The sequence below is a fragment of the Myotis myotis genome, unplaced genomic scaffold, assembly GCF_014108235.1.
Source record: "Myotis myotis isolate mMyoMyo1 unplaced genomic scaffold, mMyoMyo1.p scaffold_m19_p_5, whole genome shotgun sequence".
Classification (NCBI taxonomy): Eukaryota; Metazoa; Chordata; class Mammalia; order Chiroptera; family Vespertilionidae; genus Myotis; species Myotis myotis.
The window spans coordinates 77095958-77117738 of NW_023416357.1; the positions used below are offsets into that span (position 1 = coordinate 77095958).

The 21781-nt window shown below is 43.1% G+C and overlaps 1 protein-coding gene across 4 annotated transcripts in view; it reads right to left on the bottom strand.

Moving 5' to 3' along the window:
• Positions 1–2541: 2541 nt before the first annotated feature.
• ALDH7A1 (aldehyde dehydrogenase 7 family member A1) overlaps positions 2542–21781 on the bottom strand; it is a 42672-nt gene continuing 23432 nt past the window's right edge. For 2 of the 4 annotated variants that reach the window (XM_036309026.1, XM_036309025.1), the window contains 6 exons: positions 14993–15099; positions 10545–10661; positions 9367–9464; positions 9097–9170; positions 6169–6244; positions 4635–4804 (listed from right to left, as the gene is read on the bottom strand). In XM_036309026.1, the coding sequence (XP_036164919.1) occupies positions 4750–4804; positions 6169–6244; positions 9097–9170; positions 9367–9464; positions 10545–10661; positions 14993–15099 (527 nt within the window). In that variant the 3' untranslated portion in view covers positions 4635–4749. Of the gene's footprint in view, positions 2800–4634; positions 4805–6168; positions 6245–9096; positions 9171–9366; positions 9465–10544; positions 10662–14992; positions 15100–16714; positions 16800–19885; positions 19981–21781 lie in introns of those variants that run through there. The other 2 variants (XM_036309024.1, XM_036309023.1) reach the window with 2 other exon arrangements.

A 21781-nucleotide genomic window follows, 5' to 3' on the forward strand; every position in this document is an offset into this window, starting at 1 on the left:
TATATGTGTCTGTATGTACACACACACACACACAGAATACACAACCCCCAAAACAATCCTGGTATCCATAAACATGCAGTGATAAGAGGCTTCAGTGGGGAAAGGAAAACTCATTTGTCAAATTTAGAGTGGGGGGATTATTAAAGATTTGAAGGGGAAGTTAATTTAGATCAAATTATAGCATATATCCAAATTCCAATGGATTAAAGACCAAAATATCCCTACCACAAAACATGTGTGCACCCTTCCAATGCAATCAAAACACAGTATATTTTAAATCCAGATCCTATATCCAATCTTCCCTTCAATATGGAGGAAAAGTCCTTTCTTTTAGGTTTTTCAAAAACGAGCTCCATACAACCATTCTCAGGAAGTTTCTGCAGCATATGCTACAGCAAAAGAGTGAAATAAGGAGAAAACACAGGATCCAGGAATCACTGGACTCTAACATGGAAGGGCAGCAAAAGAAATCCATGATGGTACTTTATGTAGTAGCCCTGGTGAGCAGCCAGTCCAATGGAAGTAAACAGGACAAAGGGCACTTGAGTCCAGGAAAAGTAAAATAAAAATTCAAACTGATTATGAGCAATTGGAAAATATTAATAGGCATGCTACAGAGATAATTCAGGCATTTGGAAATAATTAGTAATAGAGATTCTATTTATATGAAACTAAAGGCCCGATGCACAAAATCCGTGTAAGAGTAGGCCTTCCATCCCCCGGACGCTGGCACCAGCTTCCCTCCAGCCGCCAGCACCTGGGACCCAGGCTTCCCTTGCAGCCCAGGCTTTGTCCGAAGGTTGTCTGGAAGGACATCCAGTCTAATTAGCATATTACACTTTTATTATTATTATAGATATCCAGAATAGGTAAATCCAGAACAGAAAGCAGACTAGTGGTGGCTAGGTACCGAAGGGTAAAGGAGAATGGAGAATGGCTGCTTACTGGGTGTGGGATTTCCTTTTGGGGTGATAAAAATATCCTACAACTAGGAAGTGGTGATGGTTGTACAACTTGAGAATGTACTAAATGCCACTAGACTACGCACTTTAAAACGGTGAATCTTATGCTGTATTTTACGACGTTAAAAAGATACAAAGTAAGCAATAAGGGCAATTATTAACTCCGGGGAAAATAAAAGATTAGACAAGAAAGTAGGTGTGATTTTAAGGCATGACTGGGCTTGGTTTGTCTTTGCATATTCACAATAATTAAATGACTATAGATTTAACCAAAAGCTGTGATATTTACAGATTTGAGGTAAGAGAAGGTTTATGTTTGGGGATGTGGTAATAAGCCACAAGCCAACAGACAATATATACATTGACAAACTGAAAAATAGCGGTATGAGCTTATTATTTAGAAGGAGGTCAACAACAGCAGAGAAGGTGAGGGTGGCTTTAAGTGGGAACTGTGGGCGGACACAGGAGGGAACAGGAGCTGCCAGTGTTTGTTAGAAGCATTCTCGCCCCATTTGAATGTTTAGCTGCATACACGCAAATATTGCTTCTTTAAAAATACACTTTAAAAAGTAAGCAGAGAGAAATATTTGAAACCTAACTTTTTAACTTAAGTTGGAAAAATAATCAACAGATTTCATTAAATGAAAAGTCCCAAAATTGGATACATCAGGTTTCTGGGACTGAGAACAATGGCCTGTCACCTACCCTCTTCACACATCCTCTCGGAAACCTTTAAGACTAAGAAACGGTGATGAGGAAGCTGTGCTGAGTATGGAGAGGGTAGAAAAGGCAGAAATGGTATCAGTACAAAGGTCTACAGCAATCGGACAGATAAAATAAGTCAGGGGAACAAGACAAACAAGTGACCAAGCCAGGTGTAAGACAATGGGGTAGAGGGGACCACAGGAAGGGAAATGTACATGCATGTCCTTGTCTGGCAATACTGAAATAGAAACCAGCTTCCCTGATGGCAACCTTGTTTGAGTGAAGCCAAGAGGAAAACGTTTGAAAGCGGCCAGGTTAGAACTGAACAGCAAGGACACTGACCCCTCTCGGGCCCTTCAGCGTTCCCAGGGACAGAGCATGCCACCGAGAATGTCCTGCGGTGGCAGGCACCCCTATTTGCTTTGAGAAAACTGCCTCATCACCATTGTGTGAAGTCTTTCTTCATCAGGAGTGCTTCCCTCCCCAAAGGGAAGCCAAATGACCAAGTCTTCTACCCTCTTCCTATAGAACCAGAGTCAGGTTTCTAGGATCAGCCAGCTGGATGCTCTCTCCAGGGACTGGAGACAGACAGCAAATCCTAAGCAGGAGTTGGCATGCTGATCACAAGCTCCTCCTGTCCAGTGTGGGCTGGGAACTGGCAGTAGGGCCACAGCACCAGATGCGGGCCGGGAGGGGCAGGAGAGCCAGCCAGGGCTCCAAGTAACTAGTAATCAGCAGTGCAGGATTCCTAGCAAAGCAAGCGCTTAAGATACATGGCTAGGAATAACACATACAAATACACAGTTTAACTTTTGTGGTTGAAGATACTAATGAGCAATTTTCATTCGTTAGGTCAAAGAACAAAGAGAACCAATTTAAAAGTAAAGTTTTTTTAATAAACATTATGACAAATGTCCTTGTTGTTGGTAGAAATATGTAGAAAAATTATAGATTAGTTTCAAAGAAAGTTTTCAGAATCAGTTTAACTTGACTTCTACATCTCAGATTAGAGCTGCCAGCCCCCCCCCGCCCCCCACCCTCCCAACCATGCATTGGATATTCATTATTCCACAGTGGACACAACTTCATGGCTTCGTAGATACACAGGAGGATGAAAAGTCTCCTTAAATACCTAATTAAAGAGAAATTATAATGTAAACATTTTTAATTAAAACAAACACTGATACTACTTTGGGTTTGGGACGCTTGTTTAGAAATATTATGCTGGGGGGAGGAAAAGAATATAGAAAATATTTTCATTAAATCTCAATTTCACAAAACAAAAATCATCTACTATTATATGGTTCCTAAAAATGTTTTAATAGTGCTTTACTTTCTTCAGACAGCCTTAGTCAGTAAATACGACAGAGCTAGGATACTTAACACTGACACAAGAAACCACAGCAAAGATCTTTAAAGTAAATGCCCACATTGCACAATTTTCTTAAGCAACCACTTGTATTAAAAAGTATAAATGTATCAATACGGAATAATCTATTTTAAACTTTAAAAATGGAAGGAAATTCGGCTTTTGGGAGGATCACCTTATGAGATATTAAAAAAGAAACCCTTGTTCAATAATGGGGGTAGACAAGTGTGCAGGTGTGTGCTGTGAGCGGGGGGGGGGGGGGGGGGGGGGGGGGAGTCTGGAAACGCAGGATTCCAAGTACCTGATTCATTTGCTTTTTTGTGTGATTTTAATTTTTATTCAGTTATACGTTGTCCTGATTTGAAGTGAAATATCTCTACAGGACTAGCTATGAAAAATAGCACTCTATCCTGTCGCCAGCCCCCACCCCCCACATGCCTTCCCTGAAGCAATGATTCTTTGGGAATTTACCTATTTTTATAAGCCCAAGTTGCTATCTCTTTCTTTTCTAATTTTAGGTATTACTGATTTTCCACTACTGAACATGAAGAACTATTTGCCTCTCTAACCTCCTCACCCCTAACTTCTTCCCACCAACATGTTCTCAAATGGCCTATCATCAGCATTTGGCTTGATTCATATTCAAAGCTGACAGCAACATACCTAGGTGAGCACTGGTCACACAGTAACTTTCCTTTCTGGATAAATTTACGACTGCTTATTTTTTTCCATTTGCTTCCTTCTCTGTCATAACCCCAACTCTGTGCCAGCTGTGAAAATGCATCAGGTCATCTACAAATGTCGTCCTCAAAGGCATCTGCCCAGTCCAATCTGGCAGGAGTGCAATGGAGCACAGACCCCAGGAAGACAACTGCAGGAGCCATTTGAGCTCCACGGGGGCCTGGACTGAACCCCAAGAACTCCTGGGCAGCTTCCCCCGAGAAGGAAGCGACTCTCGGCAAAGAGCAAGTGCACCCTGCTGAGTTCACTCAACATATGCTGCCACACACACGGTCATTCCCGAGAGCAGCCACAGAAGGGCACCCGCAGAAGCCTACCAGCTAATGAGGATGGCCTGAGGCTGCAGAAGAAATCCATATACACTCTCTATAGCATTCTGCACGGCAGGTGCCAGCTCCAGGGCAGGAGTGATAGCTACGTCCTCCCCACAAACCTCTCCTGTGGTGACACAAGCCACCGCGAAAAGAGAAGTCGCAATGATGATGAACACCTTAGTCATTCCACAGACGCTGTGCTATGGTCCCCATACATAAAGACACGCCCTCTTTCCATTGCAAGCCAGAAGAGGGCGATGCGAATCAAGACTCACCAGAATACTCTTTACCTGCTCAGATGTTCCTGCAGCTACCGAGAAGATTTATATTTTATATGTTCTGTTTTTCCAAATTCCTACACTGGCATGTACTATTTTTTCTAAATTATAATCATAAACTTTAAAAAATTAGTAACTACTAGTAACATAAAAATCCATTTTCCTGTCTTATACTAAATATGGCTATGCCATGACATTTTTTTTTTTTTTTAAATGAGTCTCTTGATTTAGTCAGGACCTCGGAGGCATAAAGGATTAGCCACTGTCATACTCAAAATGATGCATTTATTCAGGGAAAATCTTAATTTCTTTGTCTTCTTCAGAAGACAGAGCTGCAAGAAAACTTAGAAGACTTGAAGTAATGTCAACTTGAAGCACCTTTACTGAAACTTGATTCCTTGGGCCAGCGGAAGGTCCTTACTGTAGTTGATGGTACTAAGGAGGGGAAAAAAATGAACAAAATTAAATGAAGGAGAGCATGTACATAATATCGAATATTTTTATGCCTTTAAAAAATGTAGCAGATCTATATGTTAACAACGTGAAATGTCCAAATTGCAGGATGGTGAAGAAAATATCACAACAATCCTAGTATGAATCCAGTTTTATAAAAGAAAAAAAAAGGAGGAACACAAAAGTCTGGAAAAACACACAGCATACATGTTATTCATAGTTTTTAGAGCACAAGAATATGGGGACTGTAACAATCTTTTTCCTCTCTCTCAATAACGTGTACTGAATTCAATAATGTATTGAATTAGCAGGAAAAACACAGATATTCATTCACATTGTGATAAAAAGTAAGAACTATAATAATTTAGAAAATAAAAGCGTCCCTGTTAGTCAGTTATCTGGTAATCATCTCATTTCTCCTAAGAGGAAAAGAATCCCATTAAATGGGCTCCCAAAAGGCCACAGTTCAGTGTTTTCTGCTTTAGATCTCAAATGCACAAGAAAAGGAAAAAGAACGTAAGTGACTTCAAAGAACGGGAATCAGGCAAAGACTTAGCAAGCCGTAGCCAAAAGCACTTCAGAAATTCCCGACAGGCACAAAGCACTAAGGCCATGAGGAGCCGAGGCTGAGAAACCCACCTGAGGTTACAGAACTAGTGGGAAGCAGTCAATGGGATGAGGATGGGTGTCCTTGGTTCCCCACCCCATGTTCTTTCTACAACAGAACACCACAGGGGCCTGGCCCTACATACTGTTGTATTGCACTTGGGTAAAGCTATTTCTAACCATGGGGGCGGGGGGCTGGGGGAGGCAAGAACAGTGTACATTTAAAAGAAACAACTCCCGTCAAAATCTCCCAGAAGCCAGCTCCCTCACCAGCTACCCATGTGCTGGGGGATGAGCTAGTCCAACTTTCAAGGGTCATGCTCGCTACTCAAAGAACTGGGATCCCCCTGCTTGCTAGCCAGGCCCCCAAGCCCCTGCACACCTCCTCTCCTTCTGATTCTATAGGTAGCAAGGGTGGTAACTTCGCCCAAAGAGAAAACTAGAAAAGGACAGCTTCTTCTACTTTCTCCTGCTGGTGGGCACCTCCCCCAGTGTCCTGTTCCTATGCTGTCTCTGGATAGAAACTACCAACGAGATGGTTTCATAGTTGGCTGTTGGGCACTAGCTAAAGCTGGACAAGAAAGTAGAAAAATAATAGTACAAAATGGAGGGGAGAGCGTGGAACATTAGAAAAATAAAATTAAATGGAAATGCATAAAGCCAGAGCAGAAAGGAGAAGAGGGTAAATGCACGTTGCAATAGCTTTAAGCCCAAACCCGTCTTCCCGAAGCCTTTCTTACCAAGTAGATCTTCTCATGTACTGTTTCCAGGCGTCACTGCCGGACTCCCTGCCACCACCGGTGTGCTTTTCTCCCCCTGGAGGAACACAAAGGCAGCTCAATCTCATCTCCTGGGCTGTTTCTTTCTGTGTGGGCTCCTACCCACTGAGGAGAAGACACCAAAAGGAGACCAGAGCTACCTGACCAGTTCCTGGACATTTAGCCCAATTTCCTTTGCACACAAATGGATAAAAGACAGAGACCAAAATAAACATGAAAATCGGAGGGAAAAAAAATAAAAGGAATTAAGAGGAAACAGAAATGTGTCAGGAAGAAGGAAACCTTTTTAAAAAACTTTACCATTAGACTAAGGTGTTAAGAATAGAACCTCTGACAGTGGAAATGTTTTTATTTTCTCATTTATGATGATCTATGTGTAATTTTTTTATAATATACATAAACTGCTTTTATAATAAAATATTTTAAATGTTAAATTAATATCCTCAGGTTATAAGAAGATAATGAATCCATGGAAATAAGAATACTATTTAAAAGTGTGTCATCAAAGCACAAGAAATGTCTTGGTGTTGTTTTTAATAACAGCAGAGGAGAAAAAACTTAATAGAAGGATTAGGAGAAAAATTTGAGGAAATTTCCCATATAAAAAACAAAAAGACTAAAGGAGGGAAACGATAAAATCAGACAATCAATTTTATCAAGAGATAACATTTAAATAATAGGAGTTCCAGAAATTAAAATAGAGAAAAATCAAAGGGAAATTTTCAAAGAAACACTGCCAACGCAAAATCAGAACGGAAAACTGTAAGTCCCACCATCCAAGGACACACTGGCCCACTAACTGGCCCACAGATACTTTTACAACGATCTCTGTTGAGGCATGTTACTATGAAATTTCAGAACGTATTTTTTAAAACAGGGGAGAAAGATCAGAAATCAAAGTGGATTGGGCTTTCCAACTACAATACTAGCAACCAGAAGACAAACAGCTCCAAAACTCTGAGGAAAAATTAATTCAAAACTGAACTACGCAGAAAAAGCATAGCAGGTCTGCTTGCATCTGGGCCCATAGCTGCTGCACAGTCCCCTACACTGATAATAAAAGTTCCCTGAATGACGGAGGTGCCTCATTGGGCCCGCACTGTTTCTGTACAATCAATGTGGTTTATGTGCAACACCTGCCTTCCTCTGAGAGCCTGGAATTTGGGGGATGTGCCAGGCAGAAGGCGCCTCCGGGACCAGGCCCCAGCAGAAGGCTTGGGTGCGGAGTCTGTCATGAGCTTTCCTGGCAGACTACCTGTGTTGTCACAATCCCCTGCTGGGAGAAGTAAGCTCATCTCTTGTGACTCCACTGGAGAAGACTCTAGTACCGCCTTTCCTCTGGACCGCACCCCACACAACAGTGTCACATCGCTTATGGGGAAGAGAGGGATGAAGAAGTTAATCGAGCACAGCAGAGGGTCTAAAGCTGCGACAGAGTGCCGTGAAGCACACTACTTAGAAAAATTGTACATTAAGAGGTCAATTTATTGTTTTCTTTTAGTGAGGGTCTCAAAATGGTTGCCTCTGGGAAAGAAGGAGGGAGAGGAAGTGTGGGCAGAACTTCTTTTTCCATTCTAAAACTTTAAATTTTTTTAACATTACTGTGAGGGCTGAAATGAAGAAGAGTCCATAGGAGAGAGGAGGCATGGGCTGGACACAGGGATGAAAGGATTACAGAAGGACAGACAGATGCATTCAGGCCACTAAATAGTGGAGGGCAAGGGTGACGGGATGAAATGAAAGCAGGAAACTTTTGTCAAAGTCTTCACACTGAAAAGTAGTTATAGTTTTGTCTAAAATATAGGAAAGAATGCCCCGAATTATTTAAACTTTCACAAGGATTAATGAATGCTTGTTTTGCTTCTCTATATAATTAAAGGCAATCTGTTTTTACTATACTTTGGGTCATTTTTAATAAGTAAAACAATAAATGACTGTTGGAAAGATTTTTTAAATTATTACTATTACTAAGTTTAAGCACTGAGAACTCAAAGCATATAATGAGAAAATAGGTGAGGGGTGGTGGTGGTGGTGGGCTGGAGGTGGAAATAAATAAATAAATAAATGAGAAATCAGAAACAGGACTCCGTGAAAAGAAACAACTTAGTATTTCATCTAAGATGAAAAATAACATTTAACATTTACTATGCCCACTTTGCCAATACAAACCAGAATTTTTTGTGTGAAATTTTCTGTCTTTAAAGCAGGGGTCTTAATTTTGGGGGGGGTCTTAACTATCTCCCCAGAAAACAGATGCCACATCAGGGGTCCACACATCTCAGGCTGAGGGCCCTGCCCTAGCGTGACACTGCAGCTGAGAATAGAAGGCAGGGCCCTGGACAGTCACTCGGAATATGGAACGTGAGCTTTCTCAGGCATATTAGACCAGGTAAGATGATTATTTCAGTTTCTTGGTCAAACTTTTCTAAAAGCTACTACTCTTTTCTTTTACTGCCTGCTATGAACTGAATTGTATCCCCTCCCCGATGAACATGTTGAAGGCCCAGCCTCCAATCACTCAGATTGTAGCTGAGCTCAGTAAACAAATGAATAAAAGACTTAAGTAGGTAATTAAGGTTAAATGAAGTCATAAAGTTAGGGCCCGAAGTCAACAGGACTGGTGTCCGTATAAGAGGAAGAGTCACCAGAGGTGTGTGTACAGAAAAAAGGCCATGTGAGGACACAGGAGGAAGATGGCCTCAAGCCAGGAAGAGAGGCCTCAGGAGAAACCAAACCTGCCAACACCTTGATCTTGGACTCCAGCCTCCAGGACGGTGATCAAATTCATTTCTGCTGTTGAAGCCACCTGGTCTGTGGTATTTTGCTATGGCAGCCCTAGCAGGCCAAGACACCGCCCAACACGGAAAAGGAGACATGTGCTGCACATACCAAAGGCGCCTCCAATCTCAGCCCCGCTCGTCGGAATATTGACGTTCACGATGCCACAGTCTGATCCTTTCGGTCTGTGTGTATAAAGGCAGGCATGTTGAGAGCAACATACAGGAAAGTAAAAAATAAAACAAACAATCCAAACAAATTCTAAGACTTTCAGTGCCAAAGAATGGATTTTCAACTATGATGGTTTCATGTGTTTTTTTTCAAAGTCCATCACCACACAAATCAGACTTACAGAGGTTTTAAAAATAAACAAGGTTATACCCAAGCCAGCGGAAGATTCTGCCCAAATCCTTGGTAAAGATGCTACTTGAAAGTCCCTGTTTTACTTCATTATTCCAGGCAAAGACTTCATCTTCGTTCTGAAAGGACAAGTGTTCAAAGCTGTTAGATGACACAGGGTTCGGGTCAAAGTTACTGTGAGACTCATTTCATGAGGTGCACCAGTATAATTTTAGTGCAAAAAAGGAAACCAGAGTCACATGTCTATTTCTCTTACAGTGCCTTTGTAGGGTTTTCTCCCCAACTGTACTTTAGGGAACAAAATCTTTCCTCCAGGCTCCCAGTACATTCTTCCATTCAAGCTATTATACATGATATCTAATAGTTATTGAACTCTTACTAAGTGAAACACACTGACCACCACTTAGCATGCATTTAGTTAGTTATTCCTCACCCTCTGACACAGGTTTTCTATCATCCCCAATTTACAGATGAGGCAAAGGAGCCCCAAGAGGTTAAATTATTTGCTCGAGAGCTCATAGTCACACAAGCACACACTACAAAACATGAAATTTTACCCTCTAATCACCATATGTGAAACATGATAACACAATTTTAAGCAAGATGTTAGGAAATACAATCATGTGATTGCAATAAGGTGCGATTCTCCTTACTCCTCCACAGTCAATCATGGCACATTCAGACCTTGATTCAATCTCTAAATAGGATCTGGCAGGGCTGCAGCCTGTCTCACGCTGGGGAAGGAGACCCTGTAGTTCTCTTCATCTGCTATAACCGCCATAGCCTGTCCTCGGATACAGACTGCAACTGAAGATCTTTACGTTGCCCTCACTCTTCTCATTTCGTCAGCTGATATGTGGCTCTCAGTCTATCCCACTATCTAGTCCTTCTGCACAGAAGCCAGATTTTTGGCCCACTCTGCTCAGAATCAGGTGATACAGGAGATGAGGGCCACAATCTCCATAAATTGCAACAGCCTTGGTTTCCCTGGCAGCTTGCTTGACATGCTCTATAGCTTAAAGTGTTCACCCATCATATTTTACCCATAACTTTCAAATTTATACCTATCAGAAGGACTTTCTAAAACCTCCCTAAAAGCAAATCGAGTGAAATTTAATACACCTTCATTTTCTCCTGGCCTTCTAATGTTTGTTTCAACATTAGACTAGAGAGAAGAGAGCCAGAACCCATTTTTTTACCTTGAATTTAAAGACATAAAGAATCGGCGCAAAAGTCTCTGTGTGTGCAATGGATGCATTGTGGGCAAGACCCGTTACAATTGTCGGTTCCACATAATTTCCAGGGCGATCCATAACCTTCAGCAGAGAAAGGAAATAAAAACAATGAAAGCATTTTGTTTTCTAGTACTTGTGGTCAGGTATCTTTGCTGATAATTATGAGAAAAAAGCCAACACCATTTTAGGTGAATTGTTTCTGCACAGTAACTTCCCATCATGAATGAAAATTTTCTCTGCCTCCTATTGGCTCTAACTTGGTCAAAGATAAAAAGGAAAAAAGAGAAATCAAGGATAGAGAGCTGTGCCATGTGTCACAGCCAAGTAGCATTGAAAAAAGTTACAACTGATGATTTTAAAAATCACGTAACTTGCCCTAACCAGTTTGGCTCAGTGGATAGAGTGTCAGCCTGCAGACTGAAGGGTCCTGGGTTCGATTCCGGTCAAGGGCATGTACCTTGGTTGTGGGCACATCCCCAGTGGGGGGTGTGCAGGAGGCAGCTGATCGATGTTTCTAACTCTCTATCCCTCTCCCTTCCTCTCTGTAAAAAAATCAATAAAATATATTTTTTTAAAAATCATGTAACTTTAAAATAGGTAATTTATACCCACTGTGTTATAGCTACATTGTATCACCACCCCCAAATTCATATGTTGAAACCTTCACCCCCAGAGTGACTGAATCTGGAGACAGGGCCTTCATGGAGGTAAAGTTAAATGAGGTCACGTGGGTGGGGACCTAACCTCATGGACCTGATGTCCTTGTAAGAGGAAGAAGCCAGAGCCCTCCTCCCTTCATGCAGAGGGAAGGCTGTGTGAGGACACCTCGTGCCGGAACAGAGGCCTCACCAGAAACCAATCCTGCCAGCACTTTTAGACTTCCAGCCCCCAGAACTGCGAGAAAAATAAATGCCTGTTGTTTCACCCATCCAATCTATGATATTTTGTTATGGCAACCACAGCAAACTAATACACATTGTACAAAAATCAAAAGCTCCAGAAGGATATAGTGTAGACATTCCTAACTAACCTCCATGTAATCAGATTACTAATTCCTGTCCACTTAGTGATCACTTCTCCTTCCATACCCTACTGATGCCCACAGCAAGCTGCCCTATTAGGGGGTCAGCTCTCCGGTGTGCCTGTGTAATCCTGCATCAGCCTCTGAGCTTATGTTTACCAAGAGTCAGCTAGATGTACTCCCAATCCTGGGCATGGCAGCTGTTATCTGTTACTTTAATGCTACATTGTGTTGCATAACTTAAATAAATATTACACAAAGGAAAAGAGAGCTACTTCTATAAAACTTAAGTTAAATGTTTCAGAAAAAAACTCAACAAAAGTAACAAAAAATACATAATATTCATATACAAGCTGTCCAATGAGATGTGGGTGTGTCAATGGTAAGACAACTAGAGAGGAGTCTTCTCTCAGATAGCTTTGCAAGAGACTCATCTCAGTGGATATTAAAGAAAGTGAAACTAGGAAGAAAACCAAGATGGCGGCATAGGTAAACACCGGAGTTTGCTGCCTCGAACAACCACTTTACAAATACAACTAAAAGACAGAACGGACATCGCCCAGAACCACAGGAAGACTGGCTGAGGGGAAGTTCTTCAACTAGAAGGAAAGAGCACAGCATACGAGACTCAGAGGAGGCGCAGTGTGGAAAATACAAAGGTGCGGAGGTGCACGCGGAGTGGGCTGGTAGCTGAGGGCGCGGTTGGTGCTTTCAATCGGGAGGGAGTCTCAGATTCTGAGCTCCAGTTCTGGGCGAGTCTCTAGGGACCCAGACTCAAACGGGAGAAGCGGGACCGTCTGGCATCGGTCGGAACACGAGGGCAGCTTTCTCTCTGAGGTTTGCAGCGGTTGCTGGGACTCTGAGAGGCAGAGCATCTGCAGACGGGACTGAGAACCGCCATAACTGCTCTCTCCAGCCCACTCTGTTGATCCCGTGCGACCTGCCCTGCCCAAGCCCTGTGCAGAGCCATTTGCCAGATAGCCTCAGGCAAAGGCTAGATTAGCATCTTCCTAGAGGACAGAAGTTTTCCCACTGCAGACACAGCTGATTCTCACAGCCAGTTGGCCTGGAGGTCAAATCCCCCTAGTATTAACTACAATAATCAAGGCTTAACTACAGGAGGACTGCACACAAAGACCACTAGGGGGTGCATCAAGAAAGCATAAAAAATGCGGAGACAAAGAAACAGGACAAAACTGTCAATGGAGGATATTCAGTTCAGAACCACACTTTTAAGGTCTCTCAAGAACTGTCTAGAAGCCGCCGATAAAGTTATTGAGATCCTCAAGAAATCTAATGAGACCCTCGATGTTGTCATAAAGAACCAACTAGAAATTAAGCATACACGGACTGAAATAACGAATATTATACAGACTCCCAACAGCAGACCAGAGGACCACAAGAATCAAGGCAAAGATTTGAAATGCGAAGAAGCTAAAAACACCCAACCGGAAAAGCAAAATGAAAAAAGAATCCGAAAATACGAAGATAGTGTAAGGAGCCTCTGGGACAGCTTCAAGCGTACCAACATCAGAATTATAGGGGTGCCAGAAGATGAGAGAGAGCAAGATATTGAAAACCTATTTGAAGAAATAATGACAGAAAACTTCCCCCACCTGGTGAAAGAAATAGACTTACAAGTCCAGGAAGCGCAGAGAACCCCAAACAAAAGGAATCCAAAGAGGACCACACCAAGACACATCATAATTAAAATGCCAAGAGCAAAAGACAAAGAGAGAATCTTAAAAGCAGCAAGAGAAAGAAACTCAGTTACCTACAAGGGAATACCCATACGACTGTCAGGTGATTTCTCAACAGAAACTTTGTAGGCCAGAAGGGAGTGGCAAGAAATATTCAAAGTGATGAATGCCAAGAACCTACAACCAAGATTACTTTATCCAGCAAAGCTATCATTCAGAATTGAAGGTCAGATAAAGAGCTTCACAGATAAGGAAAAGCTAAAGGAGTTCATCACCACCAAACCAGGATTATATGAAATGCTGAAAGGTATCCTTTAAGAAGAGGAAGAAGAAGAAAAAGGTAAAGATACAAATTATGAACAACAAATATGCATCTATCAACAAGTGAATCTAAGAATCAAGTGAATAAATAATCTGATGAACAGAATGAACTGGTGATTATAATAGAATCAGGGACATAGAAAGGGAATGGACTGACTATTCTTGGGGGGGAATGGGGTGTGGGAGATGCGGGAAGAGACTGGACAAAAATTGTGCACCTAGGGATGAGGACAGTGCGGGGGTAAGGGCGGAGGGTGGGGTGGGAACTGGGTGGAGGGGAGCTATGGGGGGAAAAAAAGAGGAACAAATGTAATAATCTGAACAATAAAGATTTACTAAAAAAAAAAAAAAAAAAAAAGAAAGAAAAGAAAGTGAAACAAAAGTCCAGCCAGCATGGTTCAGTAGTTGAGCGTTGACCTATGAACTAGGAGGTCGAAGCTCGATTCCCGGTCAGGGCATATGCCTGGGTTGTGGGTTCAAACCCCAGTGTGGAGTGTGCGGAAGGGAGCTAATCAATGATTCTCTCACATCATTGATGTCTCTCTCTCTCCCCTTCTCCCTTCCTCTATGAAATCAATAAAAATATATTTTTAAAAAAGAAGATGAGCCCTATCGGTTTGGCTCAGTGGATAGAGCATCAGCCTGCGGACCAAAGAGTCCCAGGTTCTATTCCGGTCATGGGCACGTACCTTGGTTGCCGCCTCCTCCCCGGCCTGGGGCCCTGGTCAGGGCTCCTGCAGGAGGCAACCAATTGATGTGTTACTCTCACATCGATATTTCTCTCTGTCTCTCCCTCTCTCTCTTCCATTCTCTCTAAAAATCAATAGAAAAATATCCTTGGGTGAGGATTAACAAAAACATACAAACAAAAAATAAATAAATAAAGGTGATTAAATGTTTAAAAAGAAAATGAAACTAAACTGTAGATAATAAATTACTGGTATAGCTTATGCAAGGATGAAGACAAATGCCTACCACACATGAGAAAACTGCTTTGACTACATCTAAAGACTCAAATGTAGCTGTCTGGGTTAAATTAAAATGTTTTTGGTGTGTATTTTTTTGATTCCCGGTCTCACTTGACCTTTTAAAATAACCATTAAATACGGTTCTAATTACTCTAGTACAAAGTCTTCTACAGTATCATGAAGGTCTCCCTCCATACAAGTTCCTAGAGACTCAATTCAAAGGCAACCACAGCCCTGAGATTCTTGTGTGTCCTTCCAGAAATTCCCATGCAGTTCACGATATCATGGTTTAAAGCATGCATCCCCCCTTACAAAAAGGAGGAGAGAAGGAAGAGGGCAGTCGGGGACCTGTCACCCAGGGAGAGGTGGAAATCTCACTGCCGAGCTCCGGGCTGTCCTCACCTTGCCACCGTAGACCACGGTGCCTCCTTCTTTCTTGGCTGCCTCCACTGCTCCAAGAAACATGTTCACTGCCTGTTTGGTGTGGAGTGGCCCATAGAGAACGTTAGCTGGAGAGAAAAAGGAATGTTCTTCATTGTCCTTTAAATGGCAGTATTTTATTCTTATAACAGCTTTCCCAAGGAACCAATCCCTTCCTATGTCCTCTCGGTTTAGAACAGTATCTGCAACCTTTTTCTGTCAAGGGCTAGACAGTAAATATGTAATGCTTCAGATGACATATGTGGTCTCCATCACAACCACTCAATTGGCCACTGCAGTTGAAAGCAGCCACAGAAGATAGGTAAACGAGTAGGGTGGCCATGTCCTGACACACTTTCTTTACAGAAACAAGTGGCAGGCCAAAATGTGTGTATCAACCCCTGGTTTAGATCAACCAGTGTGCGCCTGTTCATTCATTGCAGGGTGACCACTCTCTAGGTCCTAGAGAGTGGTTCTCAACCTTCCTAATGCCGCGACCCTTTAATACAGTTCCTCATGTTGTGGTGACCCCCAACCATAAAATTATTTTCGTTGCTACTTCATAACTGTAACTTTGCTACTGTTATGAATCGTAATGTAAATATCTGATATGCTATATGTGTTTTCCGATGGTCGCGACCCACAGGTTGAGAACCGCTGCCTAGGAACTTCACAGGCTCAGCAATTGGTGTGCAGTTTACAGGGGAGAGCCTCATGCCACCCATGGACAGCTGCCAGAAAGCAGAGCGTTACAAGTGAACCCAGGAAAGAGGAAGCAGGAAGGTAGGTAGGCTCAGGAGGAGGTGGCCTTGTAGCAGGAAGCTAGTTGCGGGAAGATCTGGGTGAAGAGCTTTCCCAGCAGAGAGAACAGCAGGACAGCCTGGGACCCCAGCACTGAGAGGAGTCTGGAACACTGGAGCTCAGGAAGCCCAGGGCAGAGGTCAGGAGGTAGGAGCCCAGGACAGAGGTCAGGAGGCAGGAGCCTGGGGACAGAGGTCAGGAGGTAGGAGCCCAGGAGGGAGGTCGGGAGGCAGGAGCCCAGGGACAGAGGTCAGGAGGTAGGAGCCCAGGACAGAGGTCAGGAGGTAGGAGCCCAGGACAGAGGTCAGGAGGTAGGAGCCCAGGACAGAGGTCAGGAGGTAGGAGCATGGGCACAGAGGTCAGGAGGTAGAAGCCCAGGACAGACGTCGGGAGGTAGAAGCCCAGGACAGAGGTCGGGAGGCAGGAGGGCAGGGGTAGAGGTCGGGAGGTAAAGGGGGAGGCAGCATAGGTCGGATCACACAGATGGTGAGCCTGCTAAAGAAAGAGCAGGAAAAAATCTAGATTTTAGTCAAAGAGCAAAGAAAAGTCACTGGAATATTTAAAATAAGAGTGAATCATCTAATCTAAGTACATTTAAGAAAATCACTGTGGTCACTGTGGAAGGCAGAGGTAAAAGCAGGAAGTGTGTCTGGTGACTCCTGCAGCCTTCCCTGAGAGAGGACGGTGGTGGCTTAGAAGAGGGGAACAGGAGTGAAGAGAGAAGAGCTCATCACACCCATCCAGCTGCACAGTACGCCCCGGGGAACCCCCGAGCCCACACCAAGACTCTAGATCCGGACCTAGGAGCAGACGTGTCACCCTCAATGCCCTATAACCTGCTCTGTATGCCCCCAGTCCTCTCAGGAAAGGGAGTTCAGAAACACTTGTCAACCAGATACTCACAGTCCCATGGGTTCCCAACCCGGATCTGTGCATAGGCCTTTTTAAGTCTATTTACAACTTCATCATGGATGCTCTCATGCAAAAACTAAGTGAAAAAGAAATACGCAAGGGAATCGTCAAATAAATGTACAAATTTGTTAACAATGTACAGTTTTTCTCAATAGTGCTAATTTATAGTTCATAATAAATTTTGAGAAATTGTGACCTCTAAAACATATGCAAGTACAAGTATGTTTATTTTTGTAATTGTATAATTTCTAATTTTAATTGTTTACTACATGAAGATAATAATTTCCTCTAGGTGGCTGTTAGAACAAAACCATGAGACAAGTCTTGATCAGGTCTCTAGGGATCCATTTGACTAAGCTTTACAATCAATTATGCCTGTTTCTATTCTAGAGGGCTGGATAACTTAAGCAGCAGAAAACCTAAGTATACCTATCCCCCAACTATGCCTGCATGAGTCATGGAAAACACACACCACAGTGATCTGTCACCTGACCTCTGCTGCCGTGTAACCAGGTGCTCTCAGCCTCAGGCCAAGATCTCCAGAGTGAGGCCTTACTCAGGTGAGGACAAGCCTTGGACTCACTCTGGGTAGGACCATGAGCTCCATGCTATGTTCCCAGTGGTGGAGGTGAACTCGTCTAGCCATCCATTCTCTGAGTTGGTCTCCATATGGCAACCATATTGACATTATGAGTAGTACTTTAGTCTGTAGTACTGCAATAGATTTTTCTACATATCACTTAAATGTTCTATGGAAATCGATTTGGGCAATGACTAATAATAGCTTCTAACTTTTTAACACTAAATATAAAGCATGTCCTGGCTGGTGTGATTCAGTGGTTGAGCGTTGACCTATGAACCAGGAGTTCACATGTCAATTCTGGTCAGGGCACATGCCTGCGTTGTGGCCTCGATCCCCAGTAGAGGGCGTGCAGGAGGCAGCCAATCAGTGATTCTCTCTCATCATTGATGTTTCTCTCTCCCTCTCCCTTCCTCTCTGAAATCAATAAAAATGTGTGTGTGTGTGTATGTATGTGTGTATATATATATATACACACATACATACACACACATATGGCATGGCTATATATATTTGCTCTAAGACACAAAGGAAAAAAAAACTTGGCTGAATAGAGAAATGCTCCTTTTATGGCATTTCATAGTTTGTCACATTATTAAGATTACTAGAGGCCCAGTGCACAAAAGTCATGCACTGGTGGGGGGGGGGGCAGAGGGAGGGTCCCTCAGCCTGGCCTGCGCCCTCTCACAGTCCAGGACCCCTCGGGGGATGTCCACCTGCCGACTTAGGCCCGATCCCCCAGGGATAGGGCATCCTTCTTGCAGTCCGGGACCCCTCTTACTGCCCATCTGCAGCAAAGGTGAAAGAGGCTCCCGCCACCACTGCACTCACCAGCCATGAGCCCTGTGGGAGCACACTGACCACCAGGGAGCAGTGCCTGCATTGAGCATCTGCCCCCTGGTGGTCAGTGTGCATCATAGCGACCATTCCACTGTTCAGTCCATTTGCATATTAGGGTTTTATTATATAGGCTAACCATTTTTAAAGAACTCATTTTCTTCTCAGCATTACTGGAATAAATGTTTAAGTTTAATAAACTGTAAATGCTTTATGAATATTGTGTCTTAGATCTTTTTTGAGAATTTCAACTGAGTAATGTAAAAACAAGAAAAGGTGTTCTTTTGTTGTAAAATACAGGAAAAATGAATATGTTTTGGGAAAAGTAAAGACTTAAGTTTCTTTTTTTTTTTTTTTTTTTTTAATATATTTTATTGATTTTTTACAGAGAGGAAGGGAGAGAGATAGAGAGCCAGAAACATTAATGAGAGAGAAACATCGATCAGCTGCCTCCTGCACATCCCCCACTGGGGAAATGCCCGCAACCCAGGTACATGCCCTTGACCGGAATCGAACCTGGGACCCCTCAGTCCGCAGGCCGACGCTCTATCCACTGAGCCAAACCGGTCTCAGCAAGACTTAAGTTTCATATATCTTTTATTTTTGTTAATTTAGACTATATCAACCTTATGAAGAATTTGTTCAGACACACTGTGGGTGAGAGTAAAAACCCAAAATCAATTCTCTGTAATTCAACTGTAAACTGTTTTTTTAATTACAGGAGGAAAACTTAACACTAATGATTTAAAAATGACAAATGTAGCCAAATTTTGAGCCTAACCAAACTTATCTAGTTGTACACAGTTTTTTCATTACCAAGAGAGTCATGAAAATCAAGGATATATCTGACACAAAACTTGAAACCCAGCCCATCTGAGTTAATTAACATTAACCCTATTCATTAACCCTATTCATTAACCCTAGGGTTAATGAACATTAACCCTAGGGTTAATGAACATTAACCCTAGGGTTAATGAACATTAACCCTAGGGTTAATGAACATTAACCCTATTCATGCTGAAGCTAAACATCATCTCCTTATATGCACACTAGAGGCCCAGTGCATGAATTTGTGCATGGCTGGGGTCCGGCCGGCCTGCCCTGATTGTTGGCCAACCTGCCTGGCCCCTGATGGGGGGGGGGGGGGGGCAAGGGGGGCGGGAAGGGGGATGGTTGGGGGCAGGGCCAGCCAGGCGGAGGGGCTGCAGGCGGTTGAACTCCTGGTCAAACTCCCAGCTGAGGGGGCAATTTGCATATTAGCCTTTTATTATATAGAATATTAATGTCTTATTTATGTATGTATTTATTTATTTATAAAGAGAAAAAGCACATACATAGTCATTTGCTTTTCAATAAACCATGTCATATCAAGTCAAATCTAAGACTTGACTTATAAGACAAAAATTAAAATCTCTAAAATGCTTTTATAAGTAAAAGCCAAGGCTGTCTATCTTTTTGCTAACAATTTTAGAACTTGTCAAATATTAAGCTTGCTTTAGTCTCTAAGTGGCATTGGACTTTGTACATATTGTGCTGGATGTGGGACTGAAAACAGTCTCACCTCCCAGTCCAAGTCCAACCAGTTAGAGAGAAACCGCTTTTATCCTAGGCTGGAGGGTAAGACAGTCCCTGGCTGAGAAGAGAACAGGGCCACATTATTCGCCACCTAGCATGATGGGTAGGAAGTACTTCTACGACAATTTGAAGAGCAGGACAACCTCACATGCCTATACACACACACTCACCAGGCGCCTCGCAGTGGTGCACCTCTGGCCGGCTGTCCCCACGGCGGCAAAGAGAGCTGATGGAACCACTAAGCTGAGGTCTGCATCCTCAAAAGCTTAGAGAAGCACAAACACACACCCATTAGTGTTGTGAAGTAGGCAGACAAGGTACCTGCTAAAAAGATTACATGAGAATTGAGAGATGGCCCCATGGCCTTTATCCCAGGACAGATGTGCATGGAGTCTCTCGCTCCTCTGACTTCTTCACCTTTCGTGACTCCCAGTTCCTGATACAAAGCCTGCTCTGCAGCCTCCTTGAGGTCTCCTCTCTAAGACCACCATCCTTTTTGTCAGCTTTCCTTCTCTCCAGTCTCAACCCCGAGGCCCACCTTGATGCCATCTTCCCTGCGCCTGTGGAGAGCGGGGGAAGCTTTGGACCATCACCCTGCAGACTGGCTCGCTAGCATCTACCCCACCCTGCACCAGTCCAGGCCCCGAAATACTCGTGTTGCTCCTACAGAAGTGCGTCCAAATTTCTGAAAACCCTCACACTCTTCACTCCTTCTCTGGATTACCTCACCCCACTTAGTGACCACACGCAGAGGGCCCTTCCCAGCTTCCTCTGCTCTTCTGCAGGACCGCTGCAGTCATTCCAATTCCTCTGCTTCTGTGCGTTCCTTCCTCACCCTCAGGAGAAAAACTAGCCCAGTCTTTACAAAGTTAACCCTTCCCTTTATATGACTCGTAATTCCTTCCTTCTTACCCCTTAGAGAAACTTACAGACACGAATCCCTCTACATCTTCCATTGTCCCTTTTCCAAACTAACAGCATTCCCAGACTAGCATGATGGGTAAGAAGGGGGTTTGTGCAACCAAGCAGACCCCAGGTTCTTGTCCGTTTCCACCACTTTTTAGTTGTGTTATTTTACCTTTTTAAGCCTCAATTTCCTCAGCCATAAAATGGGATAATGTCTGGGGTACTAATGGGTGAAAGCAAGGAGGTAAGGAAAGAGCAGTATTGTGGGGTCTGGCTGCCAGGATATCAATGCTGGTTCCACCACCTCCTGGCCCGTCACTTGGGCACATACCATGCTCACTTTAAGCCTCAGAGTGTAACCTTCCAATGAGATAAATAATGGTATCTGCCTCATGGGGTTATTGTGGGGATTGAATGAAACAACGCATATGAAACCAGCTGAGCACCCAGTGCTCACTGAGTGCTAACTACATTTTTAAATGAACTCACTCTTTAAAACTACATTAGAAGTTCATCTTGAATAAACCCATTGCCATCTACTTTTAAAATTTCTGGCATACACCACAAATGTGCAAGCATTTAAACACGATGGTGATGGCAATGTACAAATTAGCAAGTGTGCTTTTTATCACAAAACCCATGCTTTTATTGTCTCAACCTACTGATGGTCATTATATTATCCAGTTACACTAGTAGACTATTTCCTTTTGTGCCAAGTAATTGACAAACAGACTTACGCAATGACCAAGTCTACAGGTGAGTGATTAAAATGCCTTAAGGGAGTGTTCCTTCTCAGTTATAAAAGCACCAAATATTCCACAAAAGACAAACTAATGTTTTTGAAATCTAATGAAAGTCACATAAGAGTTACTTTTTCTAGAGACACACGTGGCCAGTTTTCAGAAGATGGGAGAAGGGAAAACAAGGAACAATGCCACATTAGGAAGTCTTGCACACACGTTCTAAGCCCAGATTACGTTTTCCAAACACGAACACCCTTCCTTCCTAATTACCTCTGCCTTCAAACCATGTGTCCTGTCTCATAAGTAAAGTTCCTGAAGATGTGAGTCAGGCCTTAGGCACGTACAAAAACAGACCAGACGAGCTCCTACAAGTGCTATATACTCAGGACAACTATCGAAGATATTCTTAATGGAAAA